Below are 25,532 nucleotides of genomic sequence, written 5' to 3'. Positions count from 1 at the left end.
TCATTAACGTAGACCTGGAAGAGTAACTGGTGTTCTTCTCCACCACAGGCCGTACTTGGTGAACCTGTTGCCGTGCCTGACACGCACAAGCAAGAGACCGGAGGAGTCTGTTCAGGAGACGTTGGCTGCAGCGATCCCTAAAATTATGGCTGCTTTTGGCAACTTTGCGAACGACAATGAGATTAAGGTATGAGTGTTGTCTCAAGTCACAGGCGTGTGAATGAGTCTTAGTGGGAGTCGCACTTTTGCACAGACAGGCATTTGAGAGTGCTTCGTAATTTGGATTATAATGTTTTGAGTTCTTGAAGGCACACAAAGAGCCTCTTTCCCCTTCTGCCTTCTTACTGTGGGGTGAAAAGTTGAGCAGGGAGACAGTTTATAGAAGCAAATTCAAAAGGCATTTTGCCAGAGCAGACTGGTTGCGGTGTTCAGGATTGACTGCCTAGCCTGATTGAGGCCAGGCGGTGGTCCCGGAACTGCAGGCGGAGACTCGCACCGACGGCATCCTGCGGGTGCGAGTGCCCGCGGCCGGGGCACCGCTCAGCTTCCAGTTCATTTGTGCCCCAGCCGGCAGCCTTCAGACCTCTCTCGGGTCCTGTTAATAGTGTCCTGGCGCACACTCTGAGGGTTGCCAAGAGTCCCGACCTTCTTCAGTGGGTCGGTCCTGCGCCACTGTCTCTCTTGGTGTTTCCCTATACATTTCTGAATAACGTGCTTGCGTTGCAGGTTTTGGATTCTTTGTTTGTTTGTTCTGCAGTGGGGAAGGGGGGTTCAGCTCTAACCCTCCTTCGTCTCTTTACCACAGTGCTCTCAGTGTTCGGTGTGCGCGTTGTTAGGCCTGAGTAGCGGTCACAGCTAGTCCTGAGCTGTGCTGTGCTTGCGTCTCCTTGTATGACGTTTCGTATTTCTGGGGTCTCTGGCGCTCTCCACCCTGTCACGCCTTCTGCTGGCGCTGTAAGCGTGTCTCAGCGTGCCTGTGCGCACGGTGGCTGTTTGACCCGACCTGGCTCCTCCCCTGGCCGTCGTGGGTTCTCCAGCTGCCGCTGCAGCCTGATAAGGCTCCTTGGGTCTGTCCTGCAGAGTCTCGGGCCCCCATCAGAGGCCTGCTTCCCGGCTGCTGGGTTCCTGTCTCTCTAGGCTTACTGCTCGAGATGGGCTGTGCGGCCAGTCTCACTGGCCAGGAGGCAGACTTGTCCTCGGTTTCCCTCTTATCTCTGTGCTGGCGGCCGTCCTCTACTCTGGCGGCCTCTCCGGGATCCGCCCCTGCAGGACATGGGGAGCGGCGCCCACGTCCCGAGCCGTCCGGGCGGGAGCGGGCTGCAGCAGTCCGCCCAGGGGGCAGTCCTCCCGGGAGCAACCTGCTGCCCAGCCGTCTGTCCCCATGCCCAGGCCACACTCACGGGTCTCTGGCGCCCCCGCACCCGAGCTGTCCGTCGAGCTACGTGGCTGGGCTTGCTTTGGGCGGTGGCTTTCGGTCCTTCTCCCCAGCTCCTAGAAAGGCTTGTGTGGGAGCTCCTTCCTGGGGGCCCCGGTCGCTCAGTTCCTTCTTGTTTACCACCTAGCTTCCACGTTTGCGAATGCCTCTAGTCTGCCATCGTCCCTGTCCTATTCCTTTTACCCTTGTAAGTTTATGCCTTTGACACCTTGTGCCTAGGTTTCTGTGGGGTGTCTGGGCGGTAGAGGTCCACGTGTCTGATCCAGCTTGTTTGATCAGATGCCTCCTGACAGGAGCCCTGTTAAGCGTGGAGACTCTCGAGCTTTCCTTTGACTGATGTGGAATGAAGACATGGCACGTGGATAGATGTGACTCCTCGACGAGGGGCCGCAAAGCGAGCCTGTCCTTGCGGCCACCGCCCAGGTCTGGGTGTGTGGGTTCCTCCCCGCGTCTGCCCTGGCTTCCTCTCTCTCTTCCCCTTTCCCCTCTCCTGCCTTGTATAGCTCCAAGGCAGGAGCCAGAGACTGAGGGGAGCCTCGGCCTCGGCAAGAAAGCCGCCCAAGATTAGCCCCTCCAGGGGACTGGGTCTGAAGGAGCGAGCCCCACAGAGGAAGTGAGCGGGCCGCCTGCCTCACAGCCTCCCTCGCCCAGAGAGAGACGCTCAGACGCGGCGGGGGTTCTGTCAGGGCAGTTCCGTTTTATTGGTGTGAGCTTCTCATGTATATATGCAAGCATGGGGTAAGCGCGGGACTTTTAAAAGACGCTTTCCACTCACATCAAAGCATGTAAAGGGTGGGGGTGTTTAGGAGCCACTCAGAACCTTTTGGGGTTATCTGGGTTGTGCTCCCCTGACATCTGTCAGGCGCCATCTTGCTGTGAGCACATGTAAGGTGCCTTGGCCACGCCCCCCTGTCATCTGTCAGGCGCCGTTAAGGCACCCTATATGGGTGCGCGGTATTAGTGGCACCCAGGAGCCTCTGCCAGCCTCTTCCTGTCTGTGTTCCCTCCTTCCTCCCTAGGGCTGATCACACTGACCTGGCGCCTAATGCCAGAGCGTCTGTCTTTAAGTTGTAGCTGTGGAGAACCTTACGGTATATAAGTTTGTAAGTTACAGTCTGTAAGCCATAGCTGTGGAGAACTTTACGGTGTGTATTCTCTTAGTCTGGTCTCTTCTGCGCAGAACTAAACTTGTGAGTCTTGCCTGTCGCCGTGTGTGTCACTGGATCTTGCGGTATTTGGAGCTGCGTGGTGTCCCCTTGGATGACTGTGCCGTAGCCGGTCCTGGGACTGGGGGTCGTCTGAGGCGCTGGCCTCACGAGTGGTGCTGCGCCGTGCCCGTGTGGGTCTCCTGTAGCACGGGCTGTGACGCTGGGACTGCAGTCATTGGGTGTGAGTGTGGATGTTCCCACTCTGGCAGACACCGCAAAGCACTGTGCTGAGCGCTGTGCCAGTTTATATATAGCTCGGTGGCGGCAGCGCGGGCGACCCCGGCGGCACCCTGTCTCGCTGGGCTGGAGTGTCAGCCCTTTATGGTGACGTCACCTGCTGAGTACACTCTGCTGTCGCATTTGGTTGAATTTCCATTTCCATTCCCTGAACTGCTCTTGACTCTAAAGTGGAATGGTTTTTGTGTCTCTTTCCTTTTGAAATGCTCTTAAATACGTGTCCTGCCTGTGTTTAGAAAAGTGGAGCTGTCTTACCCTACTGTCTAGTATGCTTCCTCCTCCTCATGAGAAGACCTTTAAGGACGGTGATTTTATAAGACTTTCTCAGGACTGTGGGATTTGGACCCAAGAATGCCCCCTGGAGCTCGCAGATTCAATTTTATTATTATTCCAAACTTCAGGTTCAGTGTGGGCTGACTCATCATAGTAATGTTTAGTTTTCATTCTGCTTAGAAGTTTGGACTAGTCAGAATGAGTCTTGACTTATTGTTTCAATGATGATGTGTGTGTGTGATCTCACTGAAAGGAGTTCTTTAAGATGCTCTCTGGAGCTAAGAGTGTGTCAGAAATAAGTTGAGCAGTTTCTCTCTAGGTGTTGTCTCTGGGGAGAAACTGTTGGCCATGATCTCCTAGGGGTGTTGTGTGGCTGGGCCTCTGGTCCTCCCCTCTCTGGTTCCAGAGCTCTAATCTGTGAATTCACAGAGTGTCAGTGAGCCCTGAGAACCAGTTGGTGCTAGCCACACTGTTAGGGAGAAGCTCGTTTGTAAGTCAGATGCTGGTATGTTAAGTTGCTGCTCGTTTGCTGACAGGCAGACTTTCCCTGGTGGCGTCTGCGTGTATCTGACTGCTCAGCCGTGCTCCGCACACACCCAGCAGTAACAGGGCCAGGTCACTGCTCAGAGTGACGGGGATAGGCGTTCTTAAGTAGCATAGTCACCAAGCTCATGCAGCTGCGTAGTCACCCCCTTTCATTCTCTGGATATTTCTGTGCAGATGTAAACGGCCGTCGTGAGAACTGTAGCGCTGTGTCCTTTGGAGGCACAGTGACGAAGTCTTCTTCTCTGGTTTCTTAGAAAGATAACTGAGTGTGTGGTCTCGGTTCAGCCATATTGCACGTTTCCAGACCTGAGAGGTCTCTTAGTGGCTTTAGCAGCGAGTTGACAAGCTGTCACTTAGGCATTCTCCTCCTAGACTTCATTATTTGTTGATTTTTTTTTTTTTTTTTTGATTACGTTTATTTTACACAGCACAACTCACTGACCCTCGGCTTCCCACATGGCTCAGTGGTAAAGAATCTGCCTGCAACACAGGAGACATGAGTTCCATCCCTGGGTTGGGAAGATCCCCTGGAGAGGGAAATGGTAACCCACTCCAGTATTCTTGCCTGGAGAATCCCATGGACAGAGGAGCTTGTCCTTGCGGCCACCGCCCAGGTCTGGACGTGCAGTATTAGCGGCACCCAGTGTTAGCGCACAGTCCATGGGGTTGCAAAGAGTCGGACACGACTGAGCAACTAAACAACAGTAAACACTCACTGACCCTGGCCGCAGATCTTGTGGGGACACGTTGTGTAGAAATGAAGGCCTTCACTCTCGTGTAGGAATGGAGATGCTAAGCAGGGCCCTCCTTGCAGTTCATAAGAAAGTGAAGAGTCTGCATATACATGTAGCAGACTGCTCTGAGGTGTCCCACACTTGAGGGGCTTCCATTCAGCTCTGGCAAAGTCTTAAGTGGTCAATGCTGTGTACTCTGCGAGAATTTGGAGCAGGTCATGCTTCTCTGAAATACGTGCTGAGTTTTCCAGGAGCCTCATCTTCCACCCACTTGGGTTTGGCTTCCACAGGTTCTGTTGAAGGCTTTCATCGCGAACCTGAAGTCCAGCTCCCCGACCGTGCGGCGGACAGCGGCAGGCTCGGCGGTCAGCATCTGCCAGCACTCCAGGAGGACGCAGTACTTTTACAGCTGGTTGCTCAGCGTGCTCCTAGGTGAGGCCCGGCCTGCCAGCGCCTTGCCCTGGTGTGTGGAGGCCCCTGGCACCTCCCCGAGATAGGCCTTTGAAATTCTTTACCATCAGGCAGCCCCTCCTCAGCTTCCTCACGGGGTCCTTCAGCCTGGCAGATGGAGAAGTGTGCAGGCATGCCCGCGGGGGTGGCGTGAGGCCTGGGGAAGCCTCTCCATGCCGTCCTCCCCAGGGCAGCAGTGTGGATGCACCCGGCCCAATGAGAGCCAGCAGGGCGGGGCGGGGTGGGAGCCTTCCTGGGACTGGCCCTCCAGGCCACTCGCCGCATGCCTCTGTGCGGGCCCTGGGTGCAGGGAGCCTGAGCCGCAGGGCCGTCTGGACGGCTGTAGGCCTGCTGACTGGGCCTCCCACCCTGGGGCGGTGGTGGGAATCCGTCCTGGCAGGTGGCGTGGGGAGTGCATGGACCATGGATGCAAGAAGGCGGCCTGGCTTCCATTCGCTGAGCCGAGGGGTCAAGTGTTTCCCCTCAGCGGCACCCCTGGGTCTCTGCTCTCGAACGTGTGCTTTTCTGTAGTGATGTCTGTGCCGTCTGTCCCCCCAGCCTCAGGGTGCCGCTTGGGTCTCTTCCTGTTAGCAGAGGGCGTCGCGAGCTCCCAGCAGCGAGTCTGCTGTGACATGGTCTCGCTGCTGCCTTTGTAGGTCTGCTGGTCCCCGTGGAAGGGGAGCACCCCAGCCTCCTGACTCTCGGCACCCTGCTCGCGCTGAGGTACTTGGTGCCCCTGCTTCAGCAGCAGGTCAAGGACACGAGCCTGAAAGGCAGCTTCGGTGTGACGCGGAAGGAGACAGAGGTCTCTCCCTCGACGGAGCAGCTCGTCCAGGTAGGCAGCCCCCAAGCCTCACTCCTGCGCCTGTGCAGACAGGACCAGCGTTCAGAAACTCGGCTCCTTTGGAAGAGAAGCAGTGCAATGGAGAACAGAGGGTTAGGAGTGTGGACTCTGGAGCTGGACCTGCTGGCTCAGACCCTAGGTCATGACTCCAGGTCGTCGACCTTTGTGTGGTGTGACAGCGGAGTAAAACGAAGGTGTTTCTTGCAAGGTTCCCGAGACGATGACATGAGCCCCTTTGAAACAAATGCCAGCCCTTGTGTTATTTCATCCGCTGTTTCACGTGGATCCCTGAAGATGAGGACTCTTTCTAATTTTAAGGACAATGCCATTGTCACATCTGAAGAGAAGAACGTTTTCTTAGCATCAGATCCCTCTGCATCCCTGTCACTTTGTTCTTCGGCTCTTTGGAACCAGCATCCAAATGAGATCGGCTGTTAAGGACGCCTGTCTCTTGGATCTCTGTTCCCTTCCGTGCCTAGTTTCTCGTGGAGTCCCTTTTGCAGAGACAGACCATCAGTCCCGCGGGGCTCCTGGCAGTCTTACCTTTAGTGCTTGACTCTCCACCATGTGGGTCAGCGTCCTCTTTGTTGCCCGTGTTTCCTGTAAGCCAGTGACTGCAGTAACAGGCCTGTCAGAGTCTGCATGTTTTATAACACGCGTGACATCTGACTTCAGTACCACCCAGACAGTAGTTTCAAATACGTATTATTGGGGCTGCATGCTCAGAACGTTTTTCTGATTTTTTTTCTTAAAGAGGCTTCTTAGTCAAACGTTTGGAGACCATCGGGCTAGTGGGGGAAGCAAGCAGGCATTCACTCAACAGCATGGTGGGAGGTGTGGCGTTGTGTAGAGTGCATGGTGCAGGCCGTTAATAGCTGATGCTTTGGGGTGAGGAGGCTTTGACCAGGGACAGAAAATCGGGAGAAGAGCTTTTTGGACTGTAGCCTTAGCCAGGCTCGCAGAGCGAGACGCTGACAGTGTGGGCGAGGGTGAGCTGGGCGTGCCGGGCGCCCAGGCCCTCTCAGGTCAGATGGGGGCGGGGGGCAGATGCGCTGAGAGGTGGGGGAAACTGCTGAACTCAGAGAGCAGCAGTCCTGGGAGGCCGAGGGGAGGGCTGTGGGAGGTGGTGTCTCATTAATTACCGACTTCCTTAATAGTTACATTTCTTCAACGTGATTAAACGCTATGGCACCTTGTCACATTAGCAAGCTAGGTGAGATTCTCTCTCAAACATATCTAACCTGTATTCTTTTGACTGATGGCCATTTTGAATTAAATTATTTTGATTAAGAACTTCGACTCAGCTAATGTAGTTTGGCTGCTGCTGCTGCTAAGTCACTTCAGTTGTGTCCAACTCTGTGTGACCCCATAGACGGAAGCCCACCAGGCTCCCCCGTCCCTGGGATTCTCCAGGCAAGAACACGGGAGTGGGTTGCCATTTCCTTCTCCAATGTGTGAAAGTGAAAAGTGAAAGTGAAGTCGCTCAGTCGTGTCTGACCCTTAGCGACCCCACAGACTGCAGCCTACCAGGCTCCTCCATCCATGGGATTTTCTAGGCAAGAGTACTAGAGTGGCTTGCCATTGCCTTCTCCGGTAGTTTGGCTAGGTATGTTTAAATAGAATTTAAAGTAATCCTGGGCCTGGCTAACTATTAAGCAAGTCTGGGCAAAACACAGATGTTTCTAGATATGCAAGAATTCATTTTGCTTTTAATGTACACTTTTTTTTTGTATATGCTTTAAAAAAAATTATTTGAAGATGCATTCTAGCAAAATGAGAAACAAATGAAAAAATCCCTAAGCCCTGAAACCCAGGAAACACAGGTAAACCAGGACTATGGTGGAAGCAATTCTGAGACGATCATGTGCAATGGGCCATTCAGATTCCTCATAGAGACAGGAGGTCCAAGGAGCTCCCCTCCCTGCGACCATTGTCAGGACTGAGAGCTGGAACCAGGGAAGGTGCATGTGTGTGTGAGGAGGGAAAACCAGGAAGGCACAGCAAAGAAAACTTACCCAGTTTTGAAGCAAATTCGTGACTGATTTTAAGCAAGTGTGAAATCATAATAAAAGAGAAGCCGCTTAACCGTTATCCTTGGGACATTCTCCCTCAAGTGAAGCAGGACTAGCAGTAGTGAAGCAGTTCTTTCTTCTTGGGTCAGATCACATTAATAGGCTTTGCACTGAACGATTTCAGTCGCTCAGTCGTGTCCGACTCTTTGCGACCCCATGGACTGCAGCACGGGCTTCCCTGTCCTTCACCGTCTCTTGGAATTTGCTCACTCATGTCCATTGAGTCAGTGATGCCATCCAACCATCTCGTCCTCTGTCGTCCCCTTCTCCGCTTGCCTTCACTCTTTCCCAGCATCAGGGTCTTTTCTGATGAGTCAGCTCTTCGCATGAGGTGGCCAAAGTATTGGAGTTTCAGCTTCAGCATCAGTCCTTCCAATGACTATTCAGGACTGATCTCCTTGAGGATGGACTGGTTTGACCTCTCCAGTGTCCGAGGGACTCTCAAGAATCTTCTCCAACACCACACTTCAAAAGCATCAGTTCTTCATGAATGAGGTTAATGTGTGCATTTTGAGGTACATACTGGTTTTTTAATTCAGTATTTAGACTCAATATCTAGGCAAAGCCCATGTGATTTAAGAAGTTATACCTTAGTGTATAAATGTGGCCCTTAATAACATGAGAGCACTGACTTTGCTTCAGAATTTGGGAGGAGGCAGATGAGGTCAGGGAGCGTCGGGTGTGTGTTTCCTGCATCCATGGACTAAGAAGTTAGGAGAGTCTTTGCTCAGAGCAGACAGCTCAGAAATCACAGCTTAAGCTTGTGAGCTGATTACATAGGGCAGGGGATCATGGGCCAACTCCCCAGCTCGTAGCAGGAGAGCAACCACAGACAGTATATGTGCGGCTGTGTTCCAGGAAAACTATGCAGAACAGCTGGTGGGCCAGGTCTGCCCGTGGACTGTGGGTCACAGACCTGTGACCTAGAGTTGGGAGGTGCCCATCAGAAGAAGCAGAGACATCAAATGAATCAAAGCAGCCACCATTGAGAGTTACCTTAAACACTGCAACACTGTCGTTATAAAAAAATATGTATTACTTCTATGATATCACAGGTAGGGCTGCCCAACTTAGCAAATAAAAATAGAGGGCACCAGTTACTTGAATTTCAGGTAACTCACCAGTAACCTTGTTGTGTAAGTAGGCTGGAAATTGCACAGCTCACAGTTACACTTCGCAATTATTTGTCTGAAATTCGCATCTAACTGGGCACTCTGTGTATTATCTGGCACCTCTAGTGAAGGAGAAGGGGATAAATCCATTATGTTCATATAACGTGGTCCAGTGTGAAGTGTGGTGTGATGCCTTTAAAGCTTTGGAAACCCTTTTTCAGTGCACTCTGGCCAGCGCGGCTTCCTTGTTGTGTGTGTCTGAGGAGCTGTGCCCGTGGTGTGTTTGGGACTTGATTCGCATTTCCTGGTCCCCAGTGTAGGGAGATGGAGCTCTCCATTACCCTGCTTCTCCTCTTGTGGAAGTGCTCTGCTTATTTTTAAGGAATTAATATAACCGTGAAAAAAGTCCGGGACTTTAAAAAACCATGGAAGCGAATCATTACACTGGTAGAAGAGATAGAGAAGTTTTTAGGGGGAGAAGGCACACATTTTCACAATAGAAGACAAAAGCTAAAACCTGGAGGCTGGGACACGTTGTCAAGGCCATGGCTGGCAGTAACACAGTGCTCCTGTTTCCAGGTGTACGAGTTGACCTTGCACTACACCCAACACCAGGACCACAACGTCGTGACCGGGGCCCTGGAGCTGCTGCAGCAGCTCCTCCGAACCCCGCCGCCCGAGCTCCTGCGCGCACTGACCATGGCGGGTGGTGTCCGGCAGCTCGCCGCCGCCAAGGATGAGCCCGGGGGCCGCAGTCGGAGCGGGAGCATCGTGGAGCTGATAGGTAGGGCGTTCGGGCGCACTCTGGAGCCCACTCTGCCGTGACCCTGGCCCCTCTCCTGAAACTCGCGCCGGTGCTGGTGAGCCATTGGCGGCTCAGGTGCTCACGACACAGGCGTTGCCCTTACTCCTGCACATGGGAACTGGGGGGTGCAGGCGGGCAGGGTGAGGCCGGCGCGGATGTCCAGCCTCCTGACTCGGACTCAGCCGCCTCCACGTGGCAGTTCATCTGTCGGAGAGCGACAGTGCTGGCGCTGTTTGCCCGTGACTGATCTTGGGGTCTTCCTGGGGCTCTCGAGGCACATGCTGCCCTCTGGGCCCTGCTCTGCGGTCCCGCCTGGTTCCAGGCAGCCCTCTGTCCCTCCCCCCACGGCCCCTCCTCCCCCTTTGCTCTTTTTCCCTGTGCTGTGGGGCGTGATGTGACCCTGACCCCGCCACACGCTGCTGCTGCAAACACCCCTGCTTGACTGGGAGTTTCCCCGGGGAGCTGGAAGTCAGGGGTCCCTGAGTGGCAGCCTCGGGAGCGGGTCTGGCGCAGCGGAGGCTGCTGGGCCTCTGCTGACCAGCCGCACCAGGCCCTGCGTGTGGGGTCTGTTCAGTGCAGCGCAGGCGAGGTGGCCTTCACCATCAGTACTGATCAGGGAGGGCTGTGACATCTGCCCGAGGCCTCGTGTGGTCACGGTGTCTGCCTGAGCCCCACGGAGAAACTGTCGCTGTGCCTGTCCACTGGGCTTTGTCTTCAGCTGTCCTTCCCCTGTGGGTGCATGCCTGACAAACGATTGCTGTCCAGTGATCTAATGTCTAATGACTGTGTCTAATGAAAATGTCTGTTTGATTATTGGTGGACCCAATAATCTGGGTTTTCTAATGTTTTTAGTTTGGCTTTTTAAATACACTTTGAGCTCTTTTGACATTTTAGGTCGTATCTTTAGAGCTGTATTTTTGAGTGCTAATGTAACTTTCCAGTTATTGAAATTAAAGTTAAGCAGTTTTTATGTTACAGGATGGTGGTTAAGCACCACCTGTAGAAATAACGTTCATGTATTTTCTAAAGTTGAATCAAGCTGGAAGATTTTCTAATTGTTTCTGGATTTCAGCCGCTTGGTACTGTACTTTCACCTGTCATTTTCTGTGACTTACAGCTGGAGGGGGTTCTTCATGCAGCCCTGTCCTTTCAAGAAAACAAAAAGGTGATTATTTCAGAAATGATTGTTGTTTTGAATCTTTCTGCTTTTTCAGTATTTCTCTGATGCAGTTGGCTATTCCCATGCCTCTTCTCATCAAGGTGATTGTGTGTATAAATTCAGCTGAAATCTGATAACCAGGCCTGAATAGTCCTGCTGGGTGACTTCAGAAAGTTATTTGTGGATCAGAATTGGTTTATCGTAATTTTCTCTTTTGGGGGGGCGGCAGCGGGGAGGGGTAGCCCGCACCATGTGACTTCTGGGACCAGGGGTTGATCCCAGGCCTGGCAGTGAGAGTACTGAGTCCTAACCACCAGACCTCCAGGGAATTCCCTGTCATAAATTTCTCATGCTTTAGGTGAGGGGTCAGCAAACGTTTTCTGTGAAGGGCCAGGTGGTGGCCCTTAGAGTCCTTTTTTTTGCAGGGCTTCAGCTCTGTCCTGTGGCAGGAAGGCAGGCACGGACAATGCCAAGCTAACAGGCACAGCTTCCTTCCAGCACAGCTTTATTTAGTTGCCGACTCCTGCTCCTGGGGATGTTCTGTTTGTAAAGGCAGCTCATCATCCCAAAGAAACTTGTTTAGTATTAGTCAGGGATAATGTTTGGTTAGTTATTTGGTTAATTGGGCCTGGTTGTCATTTTTCAGCCATATTTACCTTTGTACATACCCAAGATTTCTGATATAATTATTTTTATTTAATCAAAGTTCTTCTGATATGGTCTGAAAGTTTTGGTACACATCATTACTTGTAGCACCAATTATTTTCTTCCTCTGCTCTAGATTTCCATAGGAAACTATTTCTGTTTTCTATTTTGAAATCCTAAAAGACTTTTTTTTTAATTGAGATATAAAAGCTATTTTTTTTACATATAACATTGCTAGTCTGTTTCGTGTCTTGAGTTGAGTGTTTAATTGAGAGAGCCTAATGGGGTTGCAAAGAGTTGGACACGACTGAGCGACTGAACTGAACTGAATGCCTCATATTATTTGTAGTTTTGAGTGGGATCTTAATAGGAATAATATTCTAGTCCTGGCTGGATTAGGTAAATGTTTCCTAGAATACTTAGAATTTACAATATTTGGGTCATCATATGGAGAAGGAAATGGCACTCCACTCCAGTATTCTTGCCTGGAGAATCCCCACGGACAGAGGAACCTGGTGTGCTGTGGTCCATGGGGTCGCATGGAGTCAGACACGATTGAAGTGGCTTTGCACGCATGCGTGCACGTATCATCGTGGTGTGGGATCCTTTCAAGTTTGAGATTTGGGGGAAAACCCTGAGATTTCTTGAAAGCTGAAAGGCTTCTGTCAAAAGCTCGTGTTTCTCTCCTTGGACTGGGAGGAGACTTCAGGCATGTGACCAGGTTTCCCTGGCACTTGCCTTGTTTCTTGGTGTCTTTCTGATGATGCAGCGATGACAGATCCTGGTTGAGATGTTTTTCATTTTTGAGAGCGGGAAAATCCGTGGGATTCGTGCTCAAGCTCTTGTTTTATTTTTTGAGTGTCTTGTTTTCATTTAGAGCTGCTGTTGTCATGCTTTTTCTGCCGTAGCTGCAGGATCCTTGTTTTCAAGTGATATCTGCCAGTACCTAGCAGAGGGAGACAGAGTTGCTGTTGGATGTCAGATCAGGGTGGGGGTGGGGGGCGTGGCCTGGCCTTGCCCCTTGTGGGGAGCACTCCTTGGAACAGACTTGCAGACTGCTGTTTCCAAGGACGGAGGCTGCTTTCGTTAACTCTGAATGCACAGGTTGGAGTGTTATTTGCTTTCTCCAGGTGAATCACTTGTTCTGTAATAAAGGGCTGTGTTATTTAGCAGATAAGCCAAGTTGCTGTGTTAGTTTCATCTAGGTCTTGAGTTTCCTTCGCTTTTTCCCAGATGGGGAGGAGGGCTTTAAAGTCACATCAGTTGAGTTCAGTTCAGTCGCTCAGTTGTGTCCGACTCTCCGCGACCCCATGAATCACAGCATGCCAGGCCTCCCTAAAGTCACATCAGTGTAGATTTATGGAAGTTATCATACCTGTGACTTAATCTTTGAAGAGGAGTGAAGTTAGAAATTGGAACTTGCCAGTAATTATTTTGATAGTGTCATTTAATGACATTTATATGTAAAGTAACCATAAGGATTTAATGATCCCACTTAAATCATGTTAAGACTGTTTTTTTTTTCTTGTTATAATTTGGAAACCATTAACTGTAAAATGTATTTTTAGAATTTTGCTTAAGATGAAATACTGTTCCATCCTCCCAGATCATACAGTATTTGAGTACTGGTTATCAGCAATAGAAATCCAGCAGGTTAAAAGATAATAAAAGTGACTTTTCGTTGGAGATATGAATATCCTGGCGGTTCTAGCTATAACTTGACATTTTTAAGATTAAATAGTAACATAAATTATTTAACATTGACAGTAGTCTTAAGTCAATTAATATTAATTATTAAAGTACTTTGTGGTACAGGTTGAGAATCATTGCTTTTAACTGTTTTTCATGCAGGTTTATTGATTTTAATAATGCTCTAAATAGGATATCTCTGCATTTTGCATTAGCACTCTAGAGGAATAAAGAGACATGTCTGTGATGACAGGCTTGAGAGCAGGAATTAAGTGTGTGCGTGCTTTCCTCTTGGAGCACACATCTGTTTGCTCTTCAAAGCTCTTTATTAGCAAGCTCAGGACTCTCGCGTCCTTCCCTAGGGAAAGTGCTCTTCGGAGAAGCGGCGCCCCTGGAGGATGACTCGGAGTCCAGATCGGAGGGCAGCAGCCCCGCCTTCTCAGGTAGAGGTGCCCCCCTTGCTCCTGTCCACTGACCCCCTGTGCCTCAGTGGGCCACGCTCGTCGGAGGCAGCCGTGAAGCCAGCTCACTCAGACGCTGGATAACTGAGGCTTCTTTCGGATTGTTTACTTTGAAACACTACCTGTGTGATTTCTTGGATCACATGTTTGCTATTTTTCTATATAGGATATTTTCTTATATCAAATATATGCTATTTTTAAGCTGTTTTAAAATTAGGTTTATACTAGGAATGGTGGGTAAAGTATCTCATGAATTGCATGGGTTGTGAGGAGGAAAATGGGATTAAAAATTGTCTGAGGATCTGAACCAGGAAGAAATGGAAAATAAGAACAGATCAGTTATCAGTATTGACATTGAATCAATAATAGCTTTCAACCAGCAAAGTCCATGATCAGATGGCTTCATAGGTGAATTCTCCCAAACATTTAGAGAAGTGTTGCCACCCATCCTTCTGAAACTGTCCCCAAAAATTGCAGAGGAAGGAACACTTCCAAACTCATTCTGTGAAGCCACCATCCCCCGAAACTGAAACCAGACTAAGATACAGTAAAGATACAGTAACAAGAAAATTACAGGCCAGTGTCGCTGATGAACATGGATGCAGTCAGGTAGGATTGTCCCAAGGGTGCAGGGGTTTCTCACTGTCCACACATCAATCAATGTGACAGACCACAGTAACAAGTGGAAAAGATGAAAACCGTTTGAGAGGCGTGGTCTGTACAACCCGAGCCAGATGAGTGTTTCTAGATAGCTGAAGATAAGGCTGAAATACAGGCAGAGAAGGCCTGAATACTTGCAGTGGTGATTATTTATTTACTGGTTTAGTCTACAAAATAGAACCCCATGGACACAGGAGCCTGCCAGGCCAGGCTTCTCTGTCCATGGGGATTCTCTAGGCAAGAATACTGGAGTGGGTTGCCATGCCCTCCTCCAGCGAAATCTTCCCAACCCAGGGATTAAACCCAGGTCTTCCACATTGCAGGCTGATTGTTTACCATCTGAGCCACCAGGGAAGCCCAAGAATACTGGAGTGGGTAGATTTTTTAAATTACAAAAATAAAGTTAAAACACTAAAAAAAAATTACAGCTATCCATGAGCCCAAGTGCTTACTGACCCCCTGGCCTCCAGGAGTGACACAGCTCACAGCTTGGTGTGGGTTCTTATGTAGGGTGGTGTTTTTTAATGGGAGTTAATGTTGCCAACAAAGGTCCGTCTAGTCAAGGCTATGGTTTTTCCAGTGGTCATGTATGGATGTGAGGGTTGGACTGTGAAGTAAGCTGATCGCTGAAGAATTGATGCTTTTGAACTGTGGTGTTGGAGAAGACTCTTGAGAGTCCCTTGTACCACAAGGAGATCCAACCAGTCCATTCTAAGGGAGGTCAATCCAGGGTGTTCATTGGGAGGACTGATGCTAAAGCTGAAACTGCAATACTTTGGCCACCTCATGCGACGAGTTGACTCACTCGAAAAGACTCTGATGCTGGGAAAGGTTGGGGGCGGGAGGAGAAGGGGACGACCGAGAATGAGATGGCTGGATGGCATCACCGACTCATGGGTTTGAGTGAACTCCAGGAGTTGGTGATGGACAGGGAGTCCTGGCGTGCTGTGATTCATGGGGTCACAGAGAGTCGGACACGACTGAGTGACTGAACTGAACTGAACTGAATCACTGGAGAAGACTCTTGAGAGTCCCTTGGACTGCACGGAGATCCAACCAGTCCATTCTAAAGGAGATCAATCCTGGGTGTTCACTGGAAGGACTGATGCTAAAGCTGAAACTCCAATACTTTGGCCACCTCATGCGAAGAGTTGACTCACTGGAAAAGAGTCTGATGCTAGGAGGGATTGGGGGCTGGAGGAGAAGGGGATGACAGAGAATGAGATGGCTGGATGGCATCACCGACTCGATGGACATGAGTTTGAGTGAACTCTGGGAGTTGGTAATGGACAGGGAGGCCTGCCGTGCTGTGATTCATGGGGTCGCGGAGAGTCGGACACGACTGAGCGACTGAATTGAACTGAACTGAATAACTAGGGAAAAGTTGATGCTGCAGGGGAGTGGGACTGGCTGAGGGGTCTTGAATGGGGTCTGGGAAGATAGAAAGCCCACCTTCCGGAGCGCCACTTACTCTGAGCTCTTGTGAGCACCCCGCCTGTACCCCAACATGGCTGCCAGGGAGTCACCAGAGTCTCCATGCCACTCTTCACTCAGGACGGAGCAGCAGCTTGAGAGCTGGAGGTGGTTTGACAAATGTTGCTTGTCAAACTTGAGAGTTGGCGGTGAAATGCCACTCGGGAATGTTCGTAACATTTAAAAATATCTACTTGTGGTCCTTATTTTATCAATATAGTGATAGAGGAAAAGATAAGTAATACAGTCAAAATGTTTGAAGGATGCACTGTTTGTCTTGCTTTTGGAATTGACTAGTTCATATTTTCACTGTATTTAAGGAAGTTTTGCAGTTAAAACAGGTGCTGACAGTGAATTTGGGGGTATTCTGCAAATATTTGGCTCCCCGTTGCCTGCTCTTGCTGACCCTTTGAAGAGTGAATGTTCCTTTGTCTGCAGCCTCAGTCAAGGGTGAGGTCGGAGGCGAGCTGGCTGCCTCTTCCGGGGTTTCCACCCCCGGCTCCACCAGCTCAGCAGCTGACTCTGCGGGTCACGACATCATCACCGAGCAGCCCCGGTCACAGCACACGCTTCAGACAGACTCGGTGGATCTGGCCGCCTGTGACTTGACGAGCGCCGCCACCGACGGGGACGAGGAGGACATCCTGAGCCACAGCTCCAGCCAGACGAGCGCCGTCCCTTCTGACCCCGCCATGGACCTGAACGACGGCACGCAGGCCTCCTCGCCCATCAGTGACAGTTCCCAGACCACCACCGAGGGGCCCGATTCAGCCGTGACCCCTTCCGACAGTTCTGAAATTGTAAGTGGTCAGAGGGGCCTTCCCTGGGGCCCCAGACCTGGATCCCCCTGCTTGTTCATTCCGTCCCCCTGACCCGTGAGTAGCAACGTAGAGGTCTCCAGCTCAGATCCTCACTCGGCAGCTCAGCCCTATCGGAGGCCTTCCCTGAGGGAGGTGGCAGAGTGTCCTTTGTGCTGAACACGGAGGTCAAACGTCCGATTAGTCGATGAGTGCGATTAAGTGCATGTGAAATCTTTAATACCTCTTTGGGCACAGGGTAAGTCATTATTGTGAAGATCCTTAATGAACCTGTTATTAACAGATCTGCAGTCTTAATGCAAGGTCATTAATAGCAGTGATACTGTGCATTATTTTAATACTTTGTGACTTTTCAAGAACCTTGACTACATAGTCCATCTTACAGAACGTGTCTCTGAGCACCTCTTACCTCTGAGTTAGTGGATACGAAGCCCTCTGGAGTGGTCTGAAGTTTGGTACAGGCATAAACTGAGTTTTCCAGCCCAATTTTATTTAAATAATTTCTACTGGCACTTGTTCTGCTACTACTGAATGTGTTCTATTTATTAAAATTGTTTTCTCAAACTGGAGTGAATGCAGAAGCTTTGAGAAACACGTCAGGAAGCACTGGCAGCCGTCTACTTGTCACGTGGTCTCTGACAGCTCAGTGGGTCTCCACCAGCTCGGTTGGAGGAGTGGGCTCACCACTGAGGTTTTTAGCTAGAAGACCCAGAGGACCTGGCAGAAGATAGGGTGACTGGCTTGTGGGAGGTGACTCTGATACCTGGGACCTGGGAAATGATTTTAAGTCAGGACAGGGTGGAGAGTCCTGACCCGTAGGCAGGGAGAAGGGGAGGCTGGGAAAGTGCTGCGCCCAGTGGCAGGGTAAGTGAGTGGAGGGTTTGTCATTGTTTTATTGCCCCAACTTGCTTCTTGCCTGTTTTTTTTCTTTTTAATTTTTACTTATTTACTGGCTATGCTGGGCCTTCGTTGCTGCACAGGCTTTTCTCTAGTCATGGAGAGCAGGGACTGCTTTCTTGTTTCGGAGCTCAGGCTCTGGGGCGCTCTGGCCTCAGCGGTTGTGCTCTGGGGCTCCAGAGCACAGGCTCAGTAGTTGCCGCCCTCGGGAGTCACGTTCCTCAGCATGTGGGATCTTTCCCGATCGGGGGTGGAGCCCATGTCTCTGGCATTGGCAGGTGGAGTCTTTACCCCTGAGCCACCAGGGAAGCCCGTCTTGCCTTTTTATAGGTGATGCTTTCTGGACGGGTTCTCTAGACATTGGACAGAACGACCACAGGAAGTCATGCGAGCATCCTGTCTGGAGCTGCTGCAGCAGCCGTGTTCCGTGGGGCATGGCTGTGCCAGGGGCCCACGCCAGGCTCTGGCCTTCAGGGGACTGAACATCTCCCCTTGACGTTTCTCACCCCTGCAGAGTTCTTTCTGGTTTGTGAGGTGCTCCCGTGTTTTTTATTTAGTCTGTGTTGTTTGTTGAATGCATGCACTGAGCACCCGTTACGTTGCAGGAGTTGCTCTACAGATGGGGGACGAAGTAGAGGGCACAGCGTACGGAACTGCTGTCACGGAGCTGGCGCTTTAGCGTGCGAGCCCGCGGGCCCTTTCCATCGAGGGCCAGAGAGTCACCTCCTTGGCTCTGTGAGCTGGCGGGCTGGTGTTGCACGCTCATCTCTGCTGTTGAAGGGCCAGAGCAGCCACAGACAGCATGTGCAGGAATGAGCATGGCTGGGTTCCAGTAAAACCATTTCCAAAACTGGTGATGGGCCAGGTTTCCCTTCCTCTGTACTAGAGTGTGCGCATGTCTCAGTAGGGCAGATCATAAGCCAGTCATCGGCAGGTAAATAAACACACAGTCAGGTGGCAGTAAGTGCCACAGAGAAAAAGGAGCCAGCTATAGGGGCCGGGATTTCCTCACAAGACCCTCCAGTGTTGTGGTTTGGGGCCTGGCCTGCGGGGAGCCCAGCCCTGTGAGAGCTCTGGCTCAGCTGCTCGGGACCTGGGCAGCCTCCACAGCTGTGGCCCTTGCTGCCCCTGTTTCCTTTCCCACAGAATGAAGCTGGTGATGGTGCTTAATGCTGTGAGGCTTGTGGGGATAGGGACGTAATACGTGCGGGTGCCTTCACGCCAGCCAGGGGTGTACGGGGATTTTCAGAAAATGTTGTTTTTTATTACGGTAGAACTTCTTGTTTTAGCCTGTGTGGGGTGCTTGTTTTTTTAAGTCATCTGGAGAGTGGAGGAAATTGGTTTCTTTCTTGATTGTTTTTGCTCATATATTAATAGCTCAGCTTTGTTTTTTTAATTTTAATTGAAAGGAATAATATTTTTAATGATACAGAATTTATTTCGGTAATAATCTACTAACATACGGAGGGTCTCACTAAATTATAGGGGATTTCAAGTGGATGGGAGAAATGTGGCAGTATGAAATCACCACCCGTGTGTATGGCTAGATATATGAAATACTGTGCCCCAAACTTAGTTGGGTCAGTCCTAGCAGTTTAGGGGGTAACCTATTGATAGACTTTTGTTTAAAAGACTTTTCCTTATTTTTCACTTGCTGTAAAATTTGCTTGTGAACACAAAGGTTTTTGTTTGGATTTTTGTCTTTTTGTAATCAAAAAAGAAAAATGTCCAGATTGGGATTTCTTTAGCATTTTTAGAATCACAAAAGCTTTCCATAATGTGGTAGCGTGCGATCAGGAAGCCCTTGGTACTATTCACGCCTGTACCAGTTTGCCTTTGAGGCAGTGACCATCCTGTTGGTGTGTAAGCTGTGGTCCACGTTGCTCACGGGATTTTGCCTTTGCCTTTCCGCCTTGGAGGACTTGCCCCTTGCTGGCACTTCAGAGCCCTCACAGACCCTCTTGCACGTCCAGGTGTTGGATGGCGCTGACAGCCAGTATCCAGGGATGCCGGTGGGGCAGACCGAGGACGAGGACGCCACTGCCATCCTTCCTGACGAGGACGCAGAGGCTTTCAGGAACTCTTCCATCGGTATGTTGACTTCAGGCGCTGTACTTAAGTCCCCGACACACAACTGAGCTCCAGTCCAAGATTTTGTCCCCAAGTCCAGCAAAGTGAGCTCAGGTATCCAGTTAGCATGATCGGCCATATAGGACTGTACTGTAATAGGTTTATAATAGTTTTCATACTGTTTCCTGGACATGAAATAAAGACTCAATGGACATGAATTTGAGCAAGCTCCAGGAGATGGTGAAGGACAGGGAGGGCTGGCATGCTGCAGTCCATGGGTTTGCAGAGGATCGGACACAGCTGAGTGACTGAGCAGTGAGCACTGCATACAGTACTGTCCTCTGTCGAGTACACCTGTAGAGGGTGCACGCATGTGACCGTGGACCCCAGGCTCGCGAACTGACTTCCGTGATTGGACTGTGAACACAGGTCACATCTTGGAAGTTTGTGACTCAAAAGCTCATATGTCGGGGCCTTACTGTACTACCAAGAGGCCTTGTTTTCAACCCTGACCTCTTACGTCTTAGCTTCCAAGAAGTCTTCTGGTGTCTGTCTCCTGAGTTGTAAATAGCAAATGAGGAAAATCAGCTGAGAAATTATCATCCTTTCTTGAGGATAAGTCCTGTACTTTCATACTGACTTTGTGTCAATATGTGTATTTGTGTTTTAATTGGAAACTTGTCGGTTGACTTAGTCTCTTTCTTTGATTTTGAAGCCCTTCAACAAGCACATTTGTTGAAAAGCATGGGCCACAGCAGACAGGCCTCTGACAGCAGTGTGGATAGATTTGTCTCAAGAGAGGAAGCTGCCGAACCAGGGGACCCAGAGAGCAAGGTGAGACTCCGTGGCCTGAGTGTTTGCGCGCCCTGGCTGCCGCGCCCTGCAGCCTGAGTGTTTGCGCGTGCCCTGGCTGCTGCGCCCCTGGCTTTCCCGGGGCCGCACCTTTGCTCAGCCCTTTCCCCTTCGCACATAGACCTCGAGTCCGCTCTGCTGTCTGCATCTGGAGGTGTGGGTGCGTCCTTGAGAACTGCCCGAAGTTCTGCCTTCTTGGGAGTCCTTCCCGGACACACCTGTCGGTACCGAGTGGACCGCACGTGATTTCTTGGACCATCCATCTGGTGGTCGTGTGTGGCCTGGCAACATGTCTTGGTTTTGTCCCACTGAATTATTTGTTTACTTATCGTGGTAGACACTCGTGCAGTTCACTATCGCAACCCTTCTGAAGGCAAGGTTGAGTGGCATCACATGCCCACATGTTGTGCAGCCATCCTCACCGCAGAGTCTCAGGACTGTCTGGTTTTCCCAGACTGAAACTCTGTCTTCACCCGACTCTGACTCCCGTTCCTGTCTCCTTCCAGCCCTCTCATCCATCCTTCTGCTTCCTGTCTCTTTGGATCTGACTACTCTGGGGACCTCTCATGAGTGGAATCACACAGTGTTTGTCCTTTGGTGCCCTCAGGGTCATCCATGTTACAGCAGGCATCAGAATCCCCTCCCCTTTGAATTATGTGTCATTGCGTGTCTTTACTGCATTTTGCTTTTCTCTTCATCTGTTGATGGACAGTTGGGAACTCCCACCTTTGGTCTGTTGTAAATAATGCTGTTATCAATGAGTGTACAAATACCTTTTCAAGACCCTGATTTCATTTCCTGTGGGTAATATACCAGAAGTGGAGTTGCTGGATTGTGTGATACTTCTGTTTCTGACCTTTTGAGGAAGCCCTGTATTGCTTTCCGCAGCAGCTGCACTGCTTTGTGTTTATTTTCTGCACTGTGTGGCATGTGGGGTCTTAGTTCTCTGACCAGGGATTGAACCTGCGCCCTCTGCATGGGAAGCGCAGTGCCTGAACCCAGGGAAGTCCCTGCTGCACCGCCTCACAGTCCACCCGTGGTGCACCAGCGTTCCGGCTCTACATCGTCGCCAGCGCTTCCTTCTGTTTTGTTTTTTGAGAGTGGCCGTCGCACTGGGTGTGCAGTGGTGCATCACTGTGGTTCCTGACCTGCGTCTCCCCTGATGATTAGAGACGTGCAGTATCTTTTCATGAGTTAATTAGCCATTCACATATCTTCTTTGGAGAAACGTCTCTTGAAGTCTTTGCCCATTTTTAATTCAGGTTGTTTGAGTGTTTTAACTTGTTGCTCAGTTGTCCATTGAGCTATTTCAGTATTATCTCTGTATTGCTTGCCTTTTCCATGTAAGTGTCCTGTACTCCCAGTTAATTTTAAATTCCTCAAGGACAAGAAGTTGTGTTTCACATTTAGTTCCTCTGTGGATGCTTAGTCACGGTCTGGGCCTTGGCCGTTTTTTGGGGAATGGCCCTCCCCTCACAGCTTTGGGCATCCCTGGGCGCTTCCCTCTGCCTGTGGGCTCTGCCCTCTGGGCTCATTCGGCCCTAACCCTCGGGGCCCTCTGTTAGGACTCCCCCCGGGGGTCTGATCCTGCCCCACTGTGGCCTCTGAGGTCGGGCACATCTCTGAATGCCAAGCTCCTGGCACAGTTGCTGCTCTGGAATTTTTTGTTGGGTGAACTAAGGAATCAGCATGTAGGTTCCATGATTATAAGACAGTAAGTGTTGATTTCTCTTTACAGCCCTGCCGGGTCAAAGGCGACATCGGCCAGTCCACCGACGAGGATTCCGCCCCTCTTGTCCATTGCGTCCGCCTTTTGTCTGCTTCATTTCTACTCACAGGGGAAAAGAATGGTGAGTATCACAGAGCAGGTGCAGAGTTGAAGGGAGTAACTTTGGGTTTCAGAGGTCACCTTAGTCACCAGCTTTGGGCCTGTTTGCAGCAGCCAGAGTAGAAGCTGGAGACAAGCTTTGGTTTTCACTGACTGACAGGGAAAGGGCAGGGAGGCTGGTTTCGTGGGTCTGGCTTTGTTTGTTTGGAAACTAAAGATTTGCCGATGTGATGCTGATGGCGGCCGGGCGGACTTGTTTGCAGCCTTGGTTCCGGACAGGGACGTGCGGGTCAGTGTGAAGGCACTGGCCCTCAGCTGTGTTGGAGCCGCCGTGGCCCTTCATCCTGAGTCTTTCTTCAGCAAACTCTACAGAGTGCCTCTTGACACCGTGGAATACCCTGGTATGTTCACACTTTGTGTCTCATTCCTCCTGTTTAGTCACTGGTTTGAAAACTATTTCAAACTCTGACTAGTTTTCAAGCACCAAGTTTTCTTAGTAAATTTGCAGTGTTTGAGCTGTGTTATAGCTCTCCATAAAACACATCAATCGTCATGTTTTTAGCTTCTTGGACTCCGTGCAGATGCAGTGTTTAGTTGAAACACACAGAGGAAAGCGATAGAATTCTGGGAATGTAAGAGCTGATTAACATATGTATTGGATTTTAGCAGAAGCACAAATTGTGTGTAATCAAAATTGCTTTGGGTCACACCAGCCAGACCAGACATTCACACTCAGAGCCAGTGGGGAGTGAGCCATTCATGCTCAGAGCCAGCGGGGAGCGAGCTGTTCACGCTGAGCCGGCGGGGGCTGAGATGAGCTGGGCGGCACCGGCCAGTCTTCCGCGGCGCACGTCCTGGGGCATCTCCTCTGATGGGGTGACTGGTGGAAGATTGCTCTCCTAAAGTTACCCTCCCGCCTGCTCTCTCCCTTCTCTCTTTCCTTGGGCAAGGGGACAAACTCATGCTTTTGAATGTATATTAGATAATAAGTGCGGACAACTTTGAGGCTCTCTAGTCATTTTCTTGAAGCAAAATCTTGGAATTTTGATTACTGGCTGACAACCTGGAATTATAACCCAGAAACTCTATTGTGTTGAAGCGGTGTCAGGGATGTGATGAATATAGGGTCTTTAAATCCGGGATGTTTTTTACCACTGATGGTTGTTACAGTCAAGTCTTTTCTAGATCAGCATCGCTCCCTTGCCCTTCTTTTTCTTTCCTGAGAATTCAGCCTTTGCCCTGAGTTAGAAAGTTGACGGTAGGGACCTGTACAGTGGCCGGGCCATCTCTCTCTGCAGAGGAGCAGTACGTGTCAGACATCTTGAACTACATCGATCATGGGGACCCACAGGTCCGAGGAGCCACAGCCATCCTCTGCGGGACCCTCGTCTGCTCCGTCCTTAGCCGGTGCCGCTTCCACGTGGCGGGCTGGATGGGCGCCATCAGAGCCCGGACAGGTAAGCACCACCTTTCAGCGTCGTCGCTCCTGGATGGTGCTCTCGTGTTCAGGCTCACACGAAGGCGTCTGTGCTTGCTTTTCCGGGCAGGAAATACATTTTCTCTGGCGGACTGCATTCCTCTGCTGCAGAAAACTCTGAAGGATGAATCCTCGGTTACTTGCAAGTTGGCTTGTGCCGCTGTGAGGGTGAGCATGATTGTTTGTGGATGTCATTTCTTTGATTAGTGGAAATTTTACCGATGTTAACAATGAAAAGTTAAGCTTAATATTAAATATTTCCATCCACAACAGTAATGAACATCTGTGTCTCTACCTCTCAGCCTTAGAAGGAAAACAGTGCCAACAGAGTCAAGGTTTAATAGACTTCGGTTTAAATCTCAGAATATTTGTTTGAAATACACTTTTCCTAAAGGGTATCTCTACCTTGCTCATATTAAGCGTAAAACTTGTTGAATTAAAACGCAGCAGCTCTTTCAGGCCCCTCGAATGCACAAAGTGAGGCACTGGGGTTATTTAATCCCTGTGGTATTGGTGGTGGGACGGCCCCAGGCCTTTATGAGGTAGCATGTTGAAATGTTCTATCAGCTGGTTCATAACTCACAACTGGCCCAACAGCAGTGCATGTTAAGCAGTAAAAATCAAACCCCGAACCCTACCTTTGTCAGATTTATGTCCCCCTTTAAAGTGTCACGGCCCGGCCAGACTTGCTCCTTGGTCCCAGATGTTCACCAGGTGTTGGTCAGTCTGTGGCTGCTGGGGCAGAAGGGGGCCGGTTAGCAGCACTCAGCGGGCTGCATGTGGAGTCGCCCTGCGTGTGCTGGGGTGGGCGAGATGCAGCCTTGGGGCCTGGGCGGCCCGGTGAGGGGTCCCATTGGACAGGGCGCGGGCCCCGGGTTGTGGCGCTGGGCCTGGGGTGGATGGGGGTCCAGCAGGGGCGGCGCGTGCCCAGTGTTGGGGGAGAGGCCTGGGCCTAGGCAGGGGCGGGGGAGAGAGCCTGGTCCTGTGGCGGTGACATGCTCGTGTTCCACCTCGAGGTGACTGAGGCACGTGCGTGTGGTCAGTGTTCCCGAGAGAGGTCGCTGTCAGGGGGCGTGCAGCAGGGACGGGGTGGGGTGCATGCGGGGGTCTGCAGAGGCCCACCCTCTGCCTGTCTTGCAGCTCTGTGTCATGAGCCTCTGCAGCAGCAGCTACAGCGCTTGGGGGCTGCAGCTCATCACCGACTTGCTGGCCCTGCGGAGCAGTTCCTATTGGCTGGTGCGGACGGAGCTTCTGGAGACCGTGGCAGAGATCGACTTCAGGTGGGTGAAGTGGGCCCGCTGGGTCAGGCTGGAACGGCTCTGGGCGGCCCGGTGCCCAACTGCGGGTGGTGGCCTGTGTCCCTCTGCCTGCGCCTCTCCTCTGAGGCTCCGTCCTCATCGCGGAGCTCTCTGGTAGTCTTGGTCCTTCAAGTGCTCTGCACAGCGAGAGTGAAAGGGCTCTGGCCACTAAACAACGACGCTTGTGTCATGCGGGCCTGTTGAAACGAGTGCACGCCACACTGTACTGCGCCCAGGGCAGACGGCGGATTGGTATTGTCACAATTAAAGAATAACTTCTGGTGCCTTGCAGTTTATCATTTTCTTTGAAAGCATGATTCCCCACATTTTCTTTCTGTGCTTTCTTTTAGATGGGGAATTTTCTTTTTTGTCTGGGTTTGTGGGTTTTTTTTTAAGCCCCCGTTTGTAGAAGGCTGGTTGTATGCCAGGCTGGGCTAGGTGCCCTCTGTGGGTCATTGTCTTCAGCCTTAGAGCATGTCTGTGAAGTTA

At 50.8% G+C, this 25,532-nt stretch overlaps 1 protein-coding gene across 2 annotated transcripts in view; it reads left to right on the top strand.

Annotated features, from left to right (window-relative positions):
• Positions 1-25,532, top strand: part of HTT (huntingtin) — a 132,395-nt gene that overhangs the window by 32,086 nt on the left and 74,777 nt on the right. The window contains exons 6-19 of one of the 2 annotated variants that reach the window (XM_055435304.2): positions 49-187; positions 4,724-4,865; positions 5,540-5,718; positions 9,491-9,695; positions 10,834-10,881; positions 13,572-13,652; positions 16,242-16,603; positions 19,492-19,609; positions 20,304-20,422; positions 22,179-22,290; positions 22,532-22,669; positions 23,567-23,725; positions 23,816-23,913; positions 24,886-25,025. In XM_055435304.2, the coding sequence (XP_055291279.2) occupies positions 49-187; positions 4,724-4,865; positions 5,540-5,718; positions 9,491-9,695; positions 10,834-10,881; positions 13,572-13,652; positions 16,242-16,603; positions 19,492-19,609; positions 20,304-20,422; positions 22,179-22,290; positions 22,532-22,669; positions 23,567-23,725; positions 23,816-23,913; positions 24,886-25,025 (2,040 nt within the window). The remainder of the gene's footprint in view (positions 1-48; positions 188-4,723; positions 4,866-5,539; positions 5,719-9,490; positions 9,696-10,833; positions 10,882-13,571; positions 13,653-16,241; positions 16,604-19,491; positions 19,610-20,303; positions 20,423-22,178; positions 22,291-22,531; positions 22,670-23,566; positions 23,726-23,815; positions 23,914-24,885; positions 25,026-25,532) is intronic. The other variant, XM_055435305.2, reaches the window with a different exon arrangement.

Source organism: Moschus berezovskii, chromosome 5 (assembly GCF_049115385.1).
Source record: "Moschus berezovskii isolate FMDL1 chromosome 5, NW_MosBer_1.0, whole genome shotgun sequence".
NCBI classification, from domain to species: Eukaryota; Metazoa; Chordata; class Mammalia; order Artiodactyla; family Moschidae; genus Moschus; species Moschus berezovskii.
The sequence above is the reverse complement of the archived record's forward strand: the minus strand, read 5'-3'. Positions and strand labels throughout refer to the sequence as shown.